At 56.3% G+C, this 17,009-nt stretch overlaps 1 protein-coding gene across 4 annotated transcripts in view; it reads right to left on the bottom strand.

Moving 5' to 3' along the window:
* The window catches only part of SARDH (sarcosine dehydrogenase), a 62,690-nt gene that overhangs the window by 19,016 nt on the left and 26,665 nt on the right, over positions 1-17,009 (bottom strand). For all 4 annotated transcript variants that reach the window (XM_041724595.1, XM_041724594.1, XM_041724593.1 and 1 more), the window contains 4 exons: positions 16,124-16,237; positions 10,303-10,441; positions 8,712-8,825; positions 3,102-3,249 (listed from right to left, as the gene is read on the bottom strand). In XM_041724595.1, coding sequence (XP_041580529.1) covers positions 3,102-3,249; positions 8,712-8,825; positions 10,303-10,441; positions 16,124-16,237 — 515 coding nt within the window. The remainder of the gene's footprint in view (positions 1-3,101; positions 3,250-8,711; positions 8,826-10,302; positions 10,442-16,123; positions 16,238-17,009) is intronic.

The raw sequence follows: 17,009 nt of genomic DNA, 5'->3' as shown, positions 1-17,009 counted from the left end.
CCAGAGAGCCACCCCCGACTTCCAGGAGGCCGTCCTCCCTGGCATCCCAGGGAAGGAGCTGCCACCCAGGTCGAGGTTTGACAGGGCTCAGCAGCCCTGGGTGGGAGGCCTGTGGGCGCCAAAGGGGCTACTGAATGCGGCCCCGGGCCAGGGGGCAGCAGGTAGCGCCAGAGGGCACAGGCCAGACGTGCAGGTTCAAGTCCTGACACCCCTACCCACCCACCCTCGCCCCCACCATTCTCTAACAGGGGCAGCGATGCTCCCCCCGGGGCCAAATCCCCAGCAAACACAGAGAACTGGACACAGAGCGGGGCCCTCACCCCGGCTGTCCATCCACCCACCCGCTTACGGCCACGTCCCTTCCATCGACACGTATTTATGTGCTTTTGTGTTTCATTAGCTGAGGGCTTCGGGCCAGAGACGTCCCGCTGACATCTCTGAACTCAGTTTCCCACATCACGAGTCATTGAGGGCCTGGGTCCACACCCCCGGCCACGACCACTGCCAGCCTGACCGCCATGTGGGGTCATCACGGACCAGCAGGCCCCCTGGGGACACCTGGTCACCTCGGGACACATTTCTGGTCGTCACGGCTGAGGGTGCTCCTGGCACTGAACGGGTGGGGGACGGCGATGCTGCCCAATGCCCTCGGACCTTTCCAGAGGTCACGGTGTCGAGGCTGAGGGACCCTGTACATAACAGAACCTTCGGAGTGTTGTGAGGATGATGCGGGGCGTGCGTGTCCCCGACTTCCCACCCCCTAGCACCACCTGTCCTCTAACAGGGGCAGCAACGCTTCCCCCGGGGCCCGTGAGGAATCCGTGAGAAAGCACATGCCGTGTACCCGGACGTGGATACCAGCGACAGCGACCGCTCACTGCTGTACAGTCTCCACCAGCCACATGCATGTGGGCCACTAGAGTTTAACTTAATTACCATCAAATATCCGGTCTCACCGGCCACCTACAGCTTAGTGGTGACTGTGCTGGGCCACCCGATCATGGAGGAGTGCTTCCAGAGAGTTCCACAAGACAGCAGGTCCCTGAGTGGGGCCCAGGGGCCGGATCCTGTGCTACAGGCTTCCTGCATGACGGCTCCGAGGGTCTAGCCCCTGCTGGTGGTGCTGGCCAGGCTGTCGCTCATGCAAGAACAGGGATGGAATCTAAGGAGTTGCCAGGGGAAGGAGGCAACTGTCACCTGCACCCACCTTGGGAGGCTTCCCATGAGGTACAGGAGGTGGGCAGTTCTCCACTGACCCCCTGGACACAGCTCATGGCTCCCTCCTCAGAGTCCTGGCTTCTCCAGCCCATGGGGCTCCTCACACAGCAGCCCGGCCCAGCTTCAGAGACCCTGCTATATGGCCCAAGTCTGCCCGTGCCTCTGCTCTGCTCAGCCCCCCTCACTCAGAGGAACAGCCCCTAGACCCACAGGCTCCCACCCCTTCTGCTCTGCGGGCCTGTCTCCAACTGCCCTGCTCCTGCTGGCCTCACCACTTTCCCTCAGACGCATGGGCACACCCCTGCCACAGGGCCTTTGCACCTGCTGTTTCCTGTGCCTGGAACACCATCCCTCCAGAGCACTCCAAAGCGTGATCCCTCATTTCCTCGAGGGCTTGGCCTAAGTATTGTCTTTTTTTTTTTTTTTTAAGATTTTATTTATTTATTCATAGAGAGAGAGACGCAGAGTCACAGGCAGAGGGAGAAGTAGGCTCCATGGAGCCTGGCATGGGACTCGATCCCGGGTCTCCAGGATCGCACCCCGGACTGCAGGCGGCGCTAAACCGCTGCGCCACCGGGGCTGCCCCCAAGTGTTGTCTTAACGCATGTTGGACCAACACGTGACCTATACGATCTACCCAGGTCCTATACGTTCATCCAGCAAGCGTGTCCTGCCCGTCTGCTGTGCGGCCCCGAGCTACGCCCATGCACAGACAGCTACTGCACCCCCTGGGAGGGGAGGTGGGCCAGCCCAGGACCCAGCCCAGGGAGCTGCTGGCTCGGTCGGCTCAAAGGCACCGGGAGAATGTACCCCGTGGCGGGGATTGGGCACAGCAGCCAGGGACCCGGGAGGCCTGCCGGCCATGGGGACGGGACCCAGATGCAGCATGCTTGGTCAGTGGTGCGGCGGGGGGCCGTCTGGCTGTGGGCACATCCATCCACTCTCCCCCCACTCCCGCCGCCTCTCAGCAGCCAGCGCTTCCCACAGTTCTGGGGGGGGGGGTGCGTCCTTACTTTTACACATGCCCCCAGGAGTGGTTCCCCTCCTCCCCTGCCCCCTCCCGCACCTCTCAGTCTGGCAGGGCCCCCCCCCAATGCACCCTTGGGCTCTGGGGTCACAGAGCACCTGCACCGGGCACAGCATCTCGCGGAGGGTCTATAATTCCTCAGGACAGGCGGCTGCTCAGGGTGTGCAGCTTTCCGAGAGCTGGGGGCAGAGGACGGGGTGCATGCCCAGCCACCCTGGCGCTTGCTAGCTGTGCAACCCTGGGCAGAGATCTCTGCCACTCTGTGCCTCTGATTCCTCACTGAAGAAGAACAAGGGCTGTTCTTCTTCAGCCCGAGGGCTGCTGGTAGCAGTTTCAGGAGATGTCGGCTCAGGGGTTGGCAGATGACAGTGGGTGCTGTGAACACGATTCTTCTTCCCCACTGGCCTCTCCCCACCTCCCACCCCAAACCCCGGGGCCCCTTCCCAGAAGCCCAGCTGTAGGGATCTTTCCAAAGCGCACAGCAGCTCATGCGTCCTGTGCCAAGGCCGCTTCTGCAGCTCCACACACAAGCCCGCATCAGAGGACCTTGCCAGCTCCGACTCCTCGCAGGTGGGGATGCAGCTCCGCAAAAACCCAATCACACACAGACCCTCCTGTGACCCCTGAGCCCTCAGATGCTGAGTCACTGTCCGGTTCAGCATGACACTCACATCAAGGGCTTTTCTGCATCCTAGGGCTTTGACAGTGATCTGTTCGGTGTGGCATCTCGGAGTTCACCAGAGCGTCTAACTAACCAGCACATCCCACTCTGGACCGGCAAGTGGTTGGAGGGACCTGGGTCTGGGTCCCAGGGGCTCGGAATGGGGGTGGCAGCCCTGTGGGGGCCTGTCCTCACCTGGCGGGGCCCTGGATGCTGATCATGCCCAGGTCCTCAGAGCTGTCGATAAGCTGGCACCGAAACTTGTGATCCTGCAGCACTGTGCTGATGTGAGACCAGTTGTGCTGGGCCACAGCCCCGCCCACAGCCAGGTAGTAGCCGTCCCCTGAAACAGAAGGGCAGACTTAGGGCAAGACAGCAGGACGCAGGTGGCACAAGCAGTGCAGTGAGGCCCAAGGCCTCCGGGTTGAGGAGACATGTCCTCTTTTCTGGAGAGTGAACAACACAAGCCAGAGCATGGGGGCCCCTCCCCGGGGGCCCTGGATCTCATCGGGGAGCAGGGGTCGGGGCCAAGCTCTAGGACCCCCAAGGGCTGCACATGGCAAGCGAGCACTTCTCTGGGAGACTCTGAGGCTTTCGCCCATTCCTCAAAGAGCTCCTGACCCAGGAAGGGGCAGAGGTCCCACCACCACCCCCCCCAGGGAGATGCTGCTCCATCTGGTCATCAATGCTGGGTGGGCTCGGACAAGTCTCTTCCCCCCTGGCTCTCATTTCACTGCATGCTCCCCCGATCCCTGGTCTCCAGGTCCCCCCATTGGCCATAGCAGGACTCGCGGCGCCTGGTACAGGGCTGGGCTTTACAGGCAATATCTCCTTCACTCTCCCCAGGAGGCTGATGCTCATCACCATTCCCAGGGGTTCAGAAAAGGAGTCTGAGGTTCACAGAGGGCACACAGTGGAAGATTAGACTCTGTCCAGCTCTAAGTCCATGGCCTAGGCCTCACTGCCCCCCAGGTAGGGGTGAATGGAGGGCAGCCTGCCTCGGCCCAGTGTCCTGGGGGAGCTGCCGGCCTGGGGAGGGGGAGCTGGGCCAGCTGTGGGGCCTCAGGCCCATCACACAGCCTCTCTGAGCCTCTGTGCTCTCGTCCCAGGGACACTGTGAGATTCAGCCGCGGCCTGTGCCTCACTGGTCACTGGAGGCGGGGGCCTCCTCCATCTCTGTCCCTCCCCTGGCATCCTGCCCCCTGCTTTCCTTCCTCAGTAACTCCATCTCAGAGCGGTGGTACCTGGACGATCCCTGACCTCCCAGCAACTTCTCCATCTGTACAGTGGGACCGTGACTGTGGGAGGGACCCCTGGTAGGGGCCCAGAGCCAGCGGCAAGGCTGGTTCTGCCCTGTGAGGCATCCTCCTCCTCGGGGTCCTGTGTGGCAGCTGCTTCTCTCAGCCCTGGACACTGTTGGCTCTGGTATCGGTCCCTGCAGGCCCAGTGCCACCCCAGACTCAGACGTAGCTCACAGGTGGAGATGGCCAGGGGGCTCCAGAGGCTGGAGAATCCTCCTAAGTGCCCTTCCCTGGCCCTTCCCAAGGGCTCCCCCAGAGCCGTGAGCCATCGTGATAACAGGCGCACAGCACCCCTATGTAACTGAAAAGTAGGCACGCCTCACTATCCTTCTCTGGCAAAGGAGGGCACAACCGGTGGCCGAGGCCTGGGGGTGAAGGGGCACCAGGCTTCTCTCACTCTCCAAGAGCACCTGTTAGTGGGGCTCTCATGGGAGTTTCCTGGGCTGGGCTGGGCTGGGGGCAACCAGTTGGAAGCTTGGAGCTGGGGAAGGAGCAGAAGCAGGGGCTGTGGTCCCCACCACCTCCTCCCACCTCGTCCAGGTGAGCCCAGGGACATTCCTGACCTCATCACCCCATGTGCTGTGTGCTCTTCTGCTCCCCTAATTCCACCTGTCCCTCCAGATCCGACTCAGAGGCCTTAGCCTACAGGAAGCCCTCCTTGAATACCAGAGCTCGAGGCACTTCCTGGCAGATGACTGGACCTTGGGGTCACCCACGCCCTGCTGTCTCCTCACTCCCACTCCCCAAGCCATCTCCAAGCCCCTTCTCTCTGTGCCCACGGCTGGGGCTCCGTCTGGGTTGCAGCATCTGTGGCCTGGGTGGCTGGATCTGTCCCCTCCTGGCTCCAGCCTCCAATCCCACGCCTGTCCAACCTCTCCACCTCCCGCCCTCCCTCCCACGGCCCTCAGGATGGTCCCCCAGTGTCCCCCTGGCCTGTCAGAGCCTACCCTGTGGCCCCAGCCCCCTCATAAGGTACTTGGTTCTGGCACTCTCTGCTCGGCTCTTGGGCCAGTCCCTCCCAGGACCTGACCCACGCCTCCTCACCCTCCTGGACCCAGCTCAAACGTCCCCTCCTCTGGGAAGTCCATTTCCCTACCTACCCTACCCCAACCCTGCAGAGCACCTCCACAACCTCACTGTAGTGGCCTGCCCCCTTGCCTGTTCCCCGGGGACCAGCATCTGTCCCCACCCCACAATCTCCCTACAGCTGGGACCATACCCTGCATGCACCTTTGGATCTTTTGGACTATGAGGCTGGGCAGAAAGGGCTGCTCTGCAAACCCCTGCTACTTACCCCCTTGGGGACACTTCCCAGGGGAACTATTCTCTCCCACCCAGGAGGACCCTGTCTTGGGAAACACATAAGTCTTGGCACCAGACCGCCTGGCCCAGATTCACTTTTTTGGCTCATCAGCCTCCATTCTCACTTGTCCCAGCCTGTTTCCTAATCTGTAAGATGGGCAGAGCCACACCTGCCCCCAAAGGGCTGTTAAGAGCATCCACAGGATAAAAATATCTACCAAAGTCCTGGCCAGGTTTGATCATGTTTCCTCCCTTCCTCTTTCCTCTTAAAACTGATGAGGACAAAAGGAGACAGAAGCCAAAAAGACCAGTCAGCCCCCCAAGGGCCCCGGTCCCTGGGCTGGAGACTGTTACAGGACACTGGCTGTGTCCTTGGCCCCGGGCCCCGACACTCGTTGTGACTCTGCGGAGGCCCAGTGGCCTGAAGCCACCAGAGGCCTGTCCCTGAAGGACGTGGGTTACTGAGGCCACCGGGAGTCCAAGAGAGGGGCAGCTGTCCCTCACCAAAGACCCTAAGTGCCAGGTCCCGAGGCCACAGCTGGCCCAGCTCCAGGCCCAGCCTGCCAGCAGACGTGACAGAAAGGGTGGTCAGCGGGCACAGTGTCCTGGGGCGCGGGTTCCAGCTGCGGAGTTGGGGGTGGCAGGTTTTATGCTGCACCTTTCGGTGTTGTTGACACACCTCCTACAAGCAGGTTTTCCCCTTGCAATATGAAAGATCAATCGAGATCACGTTTAGGACTGACGGCTGCTGTGTACACAACCTTGATCGAATGCAAATCACCTCATCCTCTTGACTTAACGGTGATCTGATGTAACAGGTATAGTGAACCCCCATCTAAAACACGCATAGTGAACAGACATGCATATTCATGGCAGGAGCGGTAATTTTGAAGGCTGAAAATAAAACAAGGTCCACACACCACGGGTTTTCTCGTGTTTGGCCCTGTCCCCAGGCCCGTCAGCACGCGCTAGAGCCTCCCGGGATGTGACACAGGCGTTGTCGTGCCTCCCTCGCGGCGCACACTTCCCCCCTCTCAGGCCAAGCGCAGACCCCTCGCTCACTCTTGGGAGACTCTGTGATTTGATGTGGAAGCCCCAGAGTCTCCCGAATCTTTAGCCCCTTCCTCGTACCTCAGCTGCAGAGCCTGCTCCTCCCTCAGCCCTGGCCAGGTAGGTGCTCCTCAAACCCTCCTGGCCAGGGATCCACCGGAATCATCCCGAAAGGTGTATCATGGGTGTGCCCTCAGGCAGTGACTCAGTTTACAAAGTGCTTTCACCACAGCTCCCCACTGAGAGGGAACTAGCAACGCCCCCCATTCCCCAGACAGGAAAACTGAGGCTCCGAGCTGTGTGCCACAGAGCCAGGCAGTGGCAGGGTCCGGCTGGGGACCTCTGTAGGCCCTCTGCACTCTCATAGGGATCCCTTTGTCCTGCACTCTCAGCTACACTTGCTCTCCAGGGAGGGCAGCAGTCTGTCAGGCCTTACGCTCTGCTCAAGGCCACATGAAGCTCCCACCAGCCCTTCTCCAAATGGCCCCTGTTCGCCTGTCCCCCTGGCTCCTTGCAGGCACCTTTCCAGCTGGCACCTCCTGCCCATCCAGAGGCTCCAGCCAGACATCACCTCCTCCAGGAAGCCTTCCCCATCCTAGCTCAGCTACTTCCCAGGGCCTCCACCATCCCACTCTGGTGTTTTAATGGGCTCTTCCTGGCATGTCTGCCTCTACAGTGGTGGGTCCATACCATGGGATCCCAGAGGCACAGCCAGCCTCCTTCGGCTCCTGCCTCTGCCATCAGCACACACCTGTCTGAGGGTGAAGGCTCTAGTGAACACTGAGAGAAGGAATGGGCAGATGAGCTCATTCATGAAGCACACGTGCTCCGGCTGAGCCCACTACTGTTCTGGCCTCAGCACCACAGGGGGCAGGAGGGACAGGCCTCCCGAGCCCTACACCCCCCAGCGGGAGCACTCATCCACGCTCATGGCCTCCTGTTGGCCAGTGCTACCCCATGACACTGTTTTCCACAGCCACTCCAGAGGCCCACCCACACTCGGCCTCCAAATGCACCCCAAAGGATTCTGTGGTCAGTGAAGCAAAGTTGTCCCGCCACCCCTCCTCCCCATCAGAAATATAAATGCCACACAGGTCAGAATCTTCTCAGGTTGGTTCATGGTAATATCCTTGGTGCCTCAAACAGGCTGCTGGCCCGCGGTGAGTGCTCAGTAGCAAGTCCTGGGCTCCTGATCTCACTAAAGTGCACCACCCTTTCCCAATGCCCAGGCCGGAGCCTGGCCCCTAACCCCAGGGACCCGGATCTGGGCACGCTGAGGACACGGCTACATTTGTTGGCAGCACAGAGCCAGGCCTGGAGCCAGGGGGCTGCCTGGCTCTCTGAATGGGCAACTTCCCAGCACTTCTGGTTTCCTGGCCCTCACCCTGGTTGGCACAGTCAGCCACATGGAAACGCCTTTCTCCTCTGCAAATCCAGAGGTGGCAACGGGGCCTCTTCCCAGAGAAAGAGCGTTCTCCCCACTCTGCGAACCTCAGCCATCTCTCTTCTTCCCCAGCAGAGACTGTTACAGGACTAGAGCTGAGGTTGTTCCTGCAGGAACCAGGGGGTAGGGGCAGGGAGTTGAAGTGACGGGAAGCAGATCTGGCTCGTGAGGCAGTCAGGGCTGTGCAAACAGGGAATACAGGTACTGAGTGGACCGTCACTGGGGGGCATGCAAACAAAAGTCAAGAGACCATGGAGGGCAACCCAGCAGGAACTGGAGCACTGAATAAGGACCTGCCCCAGCCTGAGCAGGGATTCAGCATACATGAAAGTTGAGGCAGCACAGATGCTCATGGCAGAGAGGCGCTAACCTCTCCACGTGGGAGGGATGGCCCTCTCCTCGGCTCACTCCGCTCTGGGCAGACGCACTGAGCATGCACACGCTGTGACTGCTCCAACACTGCAGTCTGGACAGCTTCAAAGACACAGTCATGCAGTACTCAGAGCCCAGCGCCACTGCCTGAACAAAGCCCACTGTTCTGCCTGAACCGAGACCTCTCATCTCCCGAGTCCTGACCACCATGGGCCCGACAGGTGATCTCAGAGCAGCTCCCATCAGCCCCTCCCTGTCCACGGCACCCGCAGCGGCCATGGTCACCAGAGCAGGGCCCGAGGTCACAACACTGCTCTGCCCGGGGGGATCTCCTACCTTCAAAGGCAGGGGCCAGGGCGGAGGCCTGGGAGCTGGGGGCCAGGCGGCTGACGGTCAGGTCACTTTCCGTGCCACCCCTGTGGTTCAGCATGCAGGTGTACACAGTCGAGCCTTGGGGCAGGAGGAAGAGCCAGAGTGTGAGCCACTTGGTGTGGCAGCCCCTCGGCACAGCCCAGTACACACAGGTCTGCGTAACCGCTGGACAGGATGCCCGGGAGAGGTCTCTCCACACAGTGATGCCGCCACACCCGAGGGGCCCAGGGAGGGATGGGCAAGTCACCCAGCAAGGCCATCCTCTGGCGGCCAAGGATCAAGAGTGGAGCTTCTTTCCTCTTGAAATGCCTCCACTCGGGACCTGGATGTTCCCCATCACCCTCCCACCCACAACCCACCACCATGCTGGAAAGTTCTCAGGAGCAGGGCTCCTGTCTCACTCTGGTGCACCCATAGAGGCTGAGCAGAGGCTCCTAAAGTCTGTTGAACAAATGACTATACAGATGGGTGAATGAATGGAGGGTGAAGGGGAAGGTGGATGGAGGGGTGTGCCAGGTGGGGTTTGTGGATAGGGAGGCAGATGGGGCGCGTGGGTCAGCATGAGGTTTAAGAGGAGCTGAGCAGGGGGTGCTTGTGTAAGTGGGTGGCAGGGGGGTTGGCTGGGGAAATAGTGTAATGGGCTGAACTGTGTCCTCCCCCAAAATGATATGTTGAAGTCCCAACTCCAAGTACCTGTGAATGTGATCTTATTCAGAAATAGGGCTTTGCAGATGTAATCACGTTAAGATGGTCATTACAGTGGGACATAACCCAGGATGACTGGCGTCCTTAATAAGAAGACGACAAGCAGGGAGAAGCTTGTGTGACAACAGGGCAGAGACCACAGGGATGCAGCCATAGCCTAGGAACTCCTAGGAACCTCCAGGAGAGGCTGCCAAGGGTCCTACCTACCGTCTCAGAGGGAACACGGCCCCGCCTTACTCACAAACTTCAAGCCTCCAAAACTGTCAGATATGTTTCGATTGTTTAAAGTCGCCCAGTTTGTGGTGCTTTGTTACAGCAGCACCAAGGTGCTAATACACAGGGGGATGGGTGGTGAGTTGTTAGGTGGATGGACAGGTGGGTGGAGGGTAGTAAATAAAAAAGGAGATGAATATCCCAAATATTACATGGGACACACCTATACATAAACATTGTTCATTCTTCACTTGAGACTCAAATTTATCTGAGCTTCTTGTATTTTCATTTAATTCTGGAAACCCTGTTTGGGGAGACTCTTTCTATGGGGGTAACTAAATGGGTTCCATGTTCCCAGGACATGTTTGCTGAGGCCCTGATGCCTTTTACCCTTTCTGGAACAAAGTAAAGAAGGAGGGTTGGGAGGAGGGATGGAGGAAGGTGCCGGGGGCCTAAGGGCTGGGTCTTAGCAATTAGGGCAGAGGGGTCTAGACACAGGGAGCCCAGGGTCAGGCCATGGGGCAGAGCCATGAGCTAGAGGAGCCCAGTGGGGACAGGGTCAGTCCCCAGGGCAGTGCCCATAGAATTTTTCCTGGTGCTGGAGAGGGAAAGGAGCATGGCCCTTTGGAGGTCGTACCTGGGGGTCGGCTGATATCAGCAGAGAAGAGCCAGTCGGCAGCCTTCCTCGCATCCAAGCCCACCAGATAGAACTTCCCGAAGTAGGACATGTTGAACACAGCAGCAGCTCCTCTACAGGCCAGACACTCCTTCTTGATCTGAAAAGTTCCGGGGAATGAGCGATGCCATGAGGGCTCTGAGATGCGCCTCCTCCAGAGCACGGGGCACTGTGCTCTTTGCTGCACACCTGCCCTGAGACTCCCGCCCCTTCCCAGCTGGGGCACACCGTGACATTCTTCTCCAGCACAAGAAACGTTCTCCAGGGCGGCTCATATGCCATAAAAAAGGCAGTATGTACGTTCAAAAGGATTAAGATCACACACAGCATGATATTGGACCACAGTGGGATTTCATTCGGAATCAATAGTAGGAGGAAAATTGGAGAGTTCACATGTAAGTGACATTAACTGGCACACTTCTGAATAACCAAAGGATCAAAGAAAACATTCACAGGGGTACTTGGAGAAGGATGCTGATGGAAATGCGGTACATGGAAACAGAGGGAACCTAATCAGAGCCGTGCTCACAGAGATATTACACCTATGAATGCCTCCATTGCAGAAGAAGCTCTCACGTTGATGCCTCAGCTTCCCACTTGGAGAAACTAGAAAAAGAAGAGTGGATTAAGCCAGATGAAGCAGGAGGAAAGACATGATAAAGGCAGAATGGACATAAATGAAATAGGGAATAGAAAAATTGAGAAAATCAGCAAACACATATTGGTTCTATGAAAGGATCAATGAAATTAACAGACCTTCAGTTAGACTCACAAAGGAAATGAGAGAGAAGATTCAAAGTACTAAATTGGGTATGAAAGACGGAAAACATCACTACCTACCCTACAGCAATAAAAGGATTCTAAGGGGATACCACGCATACTCGTCCACCAACACGTCCTGAGACAGGAAATGGACAGATTCCTAGAAAGACACAAGTAATTAAAACTGAAGAAGAAATAGAAAATCTGAATAGATCCATAACAAAAAGAGACTGGGCTAGTAATTTAAAACTCCCTTTAAGGAAAAGCCCGAGTCCAGATGGCTTCACTGGTGAATTCTATCAAAAATTCCAAGAAGAATTAATACTGAATCTTCACAAAATTCACATACACACACAAAAATAGAAGAGTAGGAAATCATTCCTAACTTGTTTCACGAGGTCAGCATCACTCTAATGCCAAATGCAGACAAAGACTCCCTAAGAAAAGAAGGCTAATATCCCTCATGAAAATAGATACAGACGCCCTCAACAAAACACTAGTGAAATAAATTGAACAACACATGAAAAGGAATACACGCCATGATGAAGAGGGATCTCTCCTGGGAATGGGAGTTCCCGGATGGAACGCATCATATTAATAGAACCCAAAACAGAACTATGTGATCATCCCTATAAATGCAGATAAAGTATTTGATAAAATCCAACCCCTTTCATCATAAGAAATATTCAATAATCTCAGAATAGGAGGGAACTTCCTCAACCTGATTAAAAGCATGTACAAAAAGTCCATGGCTGATATTATAGTACATAACAGGGAAAGAGTGAAAAATGTCCCTTCTAAGATCAGAAACAGGACAGCTGTTTGCTCTGCTACTTCTACTCAGCATCATACTGGAGGTTCCAACCAGGGCAGCAATTAGGCAAGAAAAAGTAATAAAAGGAATCAAGCTTGGAGAAGAAGGAATAAAACGATTTCTATTTGCAGGTAACATGATTTTGCACATAGGAAATCCTAAGAACCCACTAAAAAACTACTACAAGGAACAAAATAGTTCAACAAGGTGGCAGGATACAAGGTCAATGTACAGCAGACAAATAAAAACGATTGTGTTGTTTTTCATTTCACTAACAATGAACAGTCAAAAATGAAATTAGGAAAATAATTCTACTTATCATCGAAAAGAATTTTTAGATACTGATGAATAAATTTAACAAAAGAAGGGCAAAACTAGAAATCTAAGAACTCGACAACATTTTTTAAAGAAATTGCAGAAGACTTAAATGAGTGGAATGACATCCCACGTTTACAAAATGAAGACTTGGCTATTGCTAAGATGACAACTCTCCAAATTGATCCAGATTCCACATAATCCCCATCAAAATTACTGTTGGCTTCTTGGGAGAAATGGACAAACTGAGCCTAAAATTCATAGGGAAATTTAATTCTGATCCAGAATATTTAAAACAATCTTGAAAAGGAAAGACAAATCTGGGAGATTCACGCTTCCCGATCTCAAAACTCGCTACAAAACTACTGTAATCAAGACGGGGAGCGCTCACACAGGAGATGCATCTAGATCACTGAAATCAGGTTGACAGTCCAGAAATCAACCCTCACACTTATGGCCCACTGATTTTCCATGGATGGGAAGGCCATGCAAGGGTGATGCTCTTCAACACGCGGTGCCGACGCAGCTGGACGGCCACATGCAGGAAAGGAAGCTGGACCCGTTTCTCACACCATACAAAACTTTAGTCAGAGTGGGTCACAGACCTAGGAATAAGAGCTAAACCTATGGGCAGCCCCGGTGGCGCAGCGGTTTAGCACTGCCTGCAGCCCAGGGCGTGATCCTGGAGACCCTGGATCGAGTCCCAGAGATCGGGCTCTCTGTATGATGCCTGCTTCTCCCTCTGCCTGTGTCTCTGCCTCTCTCTCTGTCTCTATGAATAAATAAATAAAATCTTTTAAAAAAAGAGCTAAACTTACATAATTCTTAGGAGAAAATATGAGAGTGGGTCTTTGTGGTCTCAGGTGAGGAAATGCACTTCTGAAATACAACACCCACAGCACAGGCAGCAAGAGAAACAATCCACAGGTTGGACTTCACCAAAATTCGACCTTTTGTACTGCCAACACTACCATCAAGAGAGGGAAAAGACAAGCCAGAAAAAGGGAGAAAATATGTGCACGCAGAAGTCTGGTAAGAGACGTGTACCCAAATATAACAACAACTCTCATGACTCAATAAAAAGACCAAGAACCCAAATTAAAATGAGCAAGGTGTCTGAATAGACATTTCTCCAAAGAAGATGTACAAATGGCCAATGAGCACATGAGAAGATGCTCCATATCATCAGCCTGTAGGGAAATGCAGCTCAAACCTCCAAAGAGATACTCTCCACTTCACACCCACCAGGATGGTTAGGATCAAAGAGAGAGCATCACAAGTGGTGGCGAGGATGTGGAGAAGCCAGAACCCTCTGTGCTGTGGGTGGCGATGCGAAACAGCAGAGCCACTTTGGAAAAGGGCTGGTGGGTCCTCAAACCATGAAGTGTCACATTCCCACATGACCCAGCCATGCCACTGCTAGCATCTACCCATGAGAAATGAAAACCTCTGTCCACGCAGACCCCTGTCTGGGCAGGATCCTAGCGACGTTATTCACAGCAGCCAAGACGTGGAGACACCTCAAGTGTCTGTCCGCAGACGACCAGACACACTGCCATATATCCATATCACACAATACCGCTCAGAATACAGAGTAAGGATGTAATGGATACGCCCTAAAACGTGGATGGACCTTAAAAGTACCGAGCTGGGTGAAAGAAGCCAGTCACCAAAGACTGATTGTATGAGTCCACTGCTCTGAAATGTCCCAGAGAGGAGAATGTGTAGGGGACAGAAGTAGCTGAGTGAGTGCCTGAGGGTGGGGGGATGGGGGTGATGGTTAGTGGGCCCAGAGTTTGCTCGGCAGGTGGACAAATATGTTCTGACATCAGATTGTGGTGACGGCTGCCCTGCCCCGGGAGTGACTAATGAACATGGACTTGTGCATTTCAGATGGATGGGTTGTACGGTATGTGAGGTCCATCTCAAAAAAGCTGTTGTTTTTTTGCTTTTGTTTTGTTTTGTTTTGTTTTGTTTTTTTAAAAAGAGTGGAACAGCCCTGCTGGTAGTCCTCAAAGCCCCAGCCAGGCCCTCCATGCGTTTTTCCCCTTGTCTCCTATCACGGCACCCCTGCTCCTTTGCTCGGAACATGTCACCCAACCTCCAAGCACAGGCGCCAGCCTTATTGTGATGAGAGAAGAAAAAATTGTAGCAGCAAACTACCCCTCGCCGAGCACTCACTGTGTGCCAGGGACCTGCATCACCTCCTCCCATCCTGTGCTTCGTCCACCATCCCCAACGAGGAAACTGCCGTGAGCCACCTCATGCCCAGTGCCCTCCCAGGCCCAGGGAGGGGACGTGGTCTGCCGGGGGGCCACCCAGCTGGAAGACCATAGATGCGCCCACACCACGTCTGTCTGGTGGCACGTCTCCTCTAGCTCCGCATCCGCTGGCGCCGTGTGGGTGCGTCGGAGTGAGTGGTGAGAGTATTTACACCAGGGACACTGGCCAAGGCCCTGATTGGGCTCCCCCAGGAGGGCTGGCACCCCACCGTCTCTGTGCCACACCCGAGCCCCAAATGCTGCCACTCCCACCCCCCTGCAGACACCACCACCCTCTGTGCAGCTCCTGCAACTGGTAGGGCGCTACGGGACCTTCGCTGATGCTGCTGGGGCTGTACCTGGGGGCCCAGAGTAAAACTCCAGTCTCGGGGCTGACTCTCGTCTCCCCAGGCTGGGGCGCTTGCCAACGCTGAGAACAAATGCGTGTTTCATGCTTCAGGACTGTTCAGGCGCATTTGCGGAGGCTGGATGAAGCCTCCAAGCCAAGTTGGCATCCCCTCCAAGCTCTCACATCCCCGAGGGCCAGACGTCCTGCAGGCCCTAGGAGGTGCGGGTGCCGAAGTGCCAGACAGAGCCCCCTTCGCTTCCTGAGATGCGACGCCAGGGACTCCGGGAGCTTCTGGATGCATGTGCCTCTGGCATCCAGGTCCCAAGCCCCTCCCCCAGTGACTCCTCCACGAGAGCAAGCCTGGGGCGGGGGTGGGGGTGTGTGTGTCACGGGTCCAGCTGTAGCATTTGTGAGGCCCAGGGCAACATGGAACCCTGTGCCATGGTTCCAAAAGTATTAGGAGTTTCAAGGTGGCGACAGCAGAGCGCTGCTCTGGCGCAGGGCCCTTCTGAGTCAGGACCCCAGGTGACCTCATGGGCCACACCCCCAGGAAGCTGGCTAGCTGCCTTCTCTCCTGGGTCAGGCACCCGCAGGTAGAGGCCTTGGCTCCACTCCCACATGGGGGGGGGGGACTGATTGTATGAGCCACGGGGACACAGGCTGGGCCGTGTCCTACTGGTGAATCCCTTTACTGCATGGCTGGGCCACTCGGCGTGGAAGCTAGTGTTTTCTGCAGAAACTGCCTGTGAGAACATCTCTGAGGCCTCAGGACCTCGTCACCCCCACCCCGGCGGGAGCAGGGGACCAGACACTCGGGCTGGGGCGCTGCACAGCCTCACCTGCCCGCTGCTGGAGCCAGAGGAGCGGTAAGCAGACCCCAGGCCACAGGCTCTCTGTTTGTCCCCTCTAGGGCCACCCCAGGATCTCCGTGTCCTCAATCTACTCTGCAAGAGCCACAGATGGAAACCCACGGTGCTGGGCCCAGAGGGAGGAGCTGGTCACACACACAGTCTCATGCAGGCAAGTCCCAGAGCAGCTCCAGGGCAGGAGGGACACTGGCTCAGAGAGGGGCAGCCCCCGCCTAAGACCCAAGCCTTGGTACAGAAGAGGGCGGAGGGGCAAACCTTACTGATTCCTCCTCAAAACGGAGTCAGCCCAACATGGGGGTGGACAGGAGGGAGCCCACAGAGCCTCTGGCAGGACTCCTGAGGGACCCTAAGGGCCAGCTCTCCCAGGAGCCTGACTTTCTCTCCACCAGGGAGGGGGGCACTTGGTACTGACCACGTCGTGGTGCGGCGGGAAGTCGAATGTGTACTCGTCCCCGAGCAGGCAGCCGTAGGTGTAGTCCTCGTGCGCCTGGTTTCCGTAGGCCCCATAGTAGTCGTACTGCAGAACCTGCAAGAAGACATGCTCGTCACGTCCTCCACCCTCCTACTCCTCTCTTCCCTCTGTCCCTTTGTCCCTCCCTACACACGCACGTGCGCGCACGCACACACACACACACACACACACACGTGTGCCTGGCAGGCAGGGAGCTGCGTCCTGCAGAGGCAAAGATAGAGCAGGCAATCTGGTCCAGCCTCACCTGGCTGCCCTCCAGAGGGGTGTGCTGTGGGTGCAGGGGCATGAAGGGGGGAGAAGGGGCTCATGTCTCTAACCCCTTGCACACATGACACTGTGATCTCCATGGTGGTGGTGTGTCTGAGAGCTGGGCCTGTAGAGAGGGTGAGCTGTGCTGGTTGGGGCCCAGAAGGATGGAGACCTTGGGCATAGTCAAGATAGGGGGAGACGGGGCTGACAGGGAGGCAAGGGTGGGTCATCTGAGACATCAGAGCCACTGTTTGGCTTTCAACTCAAGGGTAAGGAAGCAGGATAAGGCCCCAGAACTGGCTCACTGAGGAAGAGGGTGGCCCCTCATTTCAGGAGCCAATGCCATTGCCTTGGCAATCAGGACCACTCCCTGCTCCAAGAGCCTCAAACTTCTAGGGAAGGAGGTCCTTTCTCCAGGCAGGAAACTAAGGCAGAGAGATTAAAGCTTGCCCTAGGTCCCAGGCAAGTACCCGACAGACCTGGAGGCGGGTGAGCCCCAGAGGCTGGCTCCTCCTCTGCCACCGGCCTTGGCCTGTCCTGCATGCTGTTGGCAGCTCTGAGATGCCCACAGGCCCAG

This window comes from Vulpes lagopus, chromosome 12, assembly GCF_018345385.1.
Source record: "Vulpes lagopus strain Blue_001 chromosome 12, ASM1834538v1, whole genome shotgun sequence".
In the NCBI taxonomy this organism is placed as follows: Eukaryota; Metazoa; Chordata; class Mammalia; order Carnivora; family Canidae; genus Vulpes; species Vulpes lagopus.
This window is presented reverse-complemented; position numbering and strand designations above follow the sequence as displayed.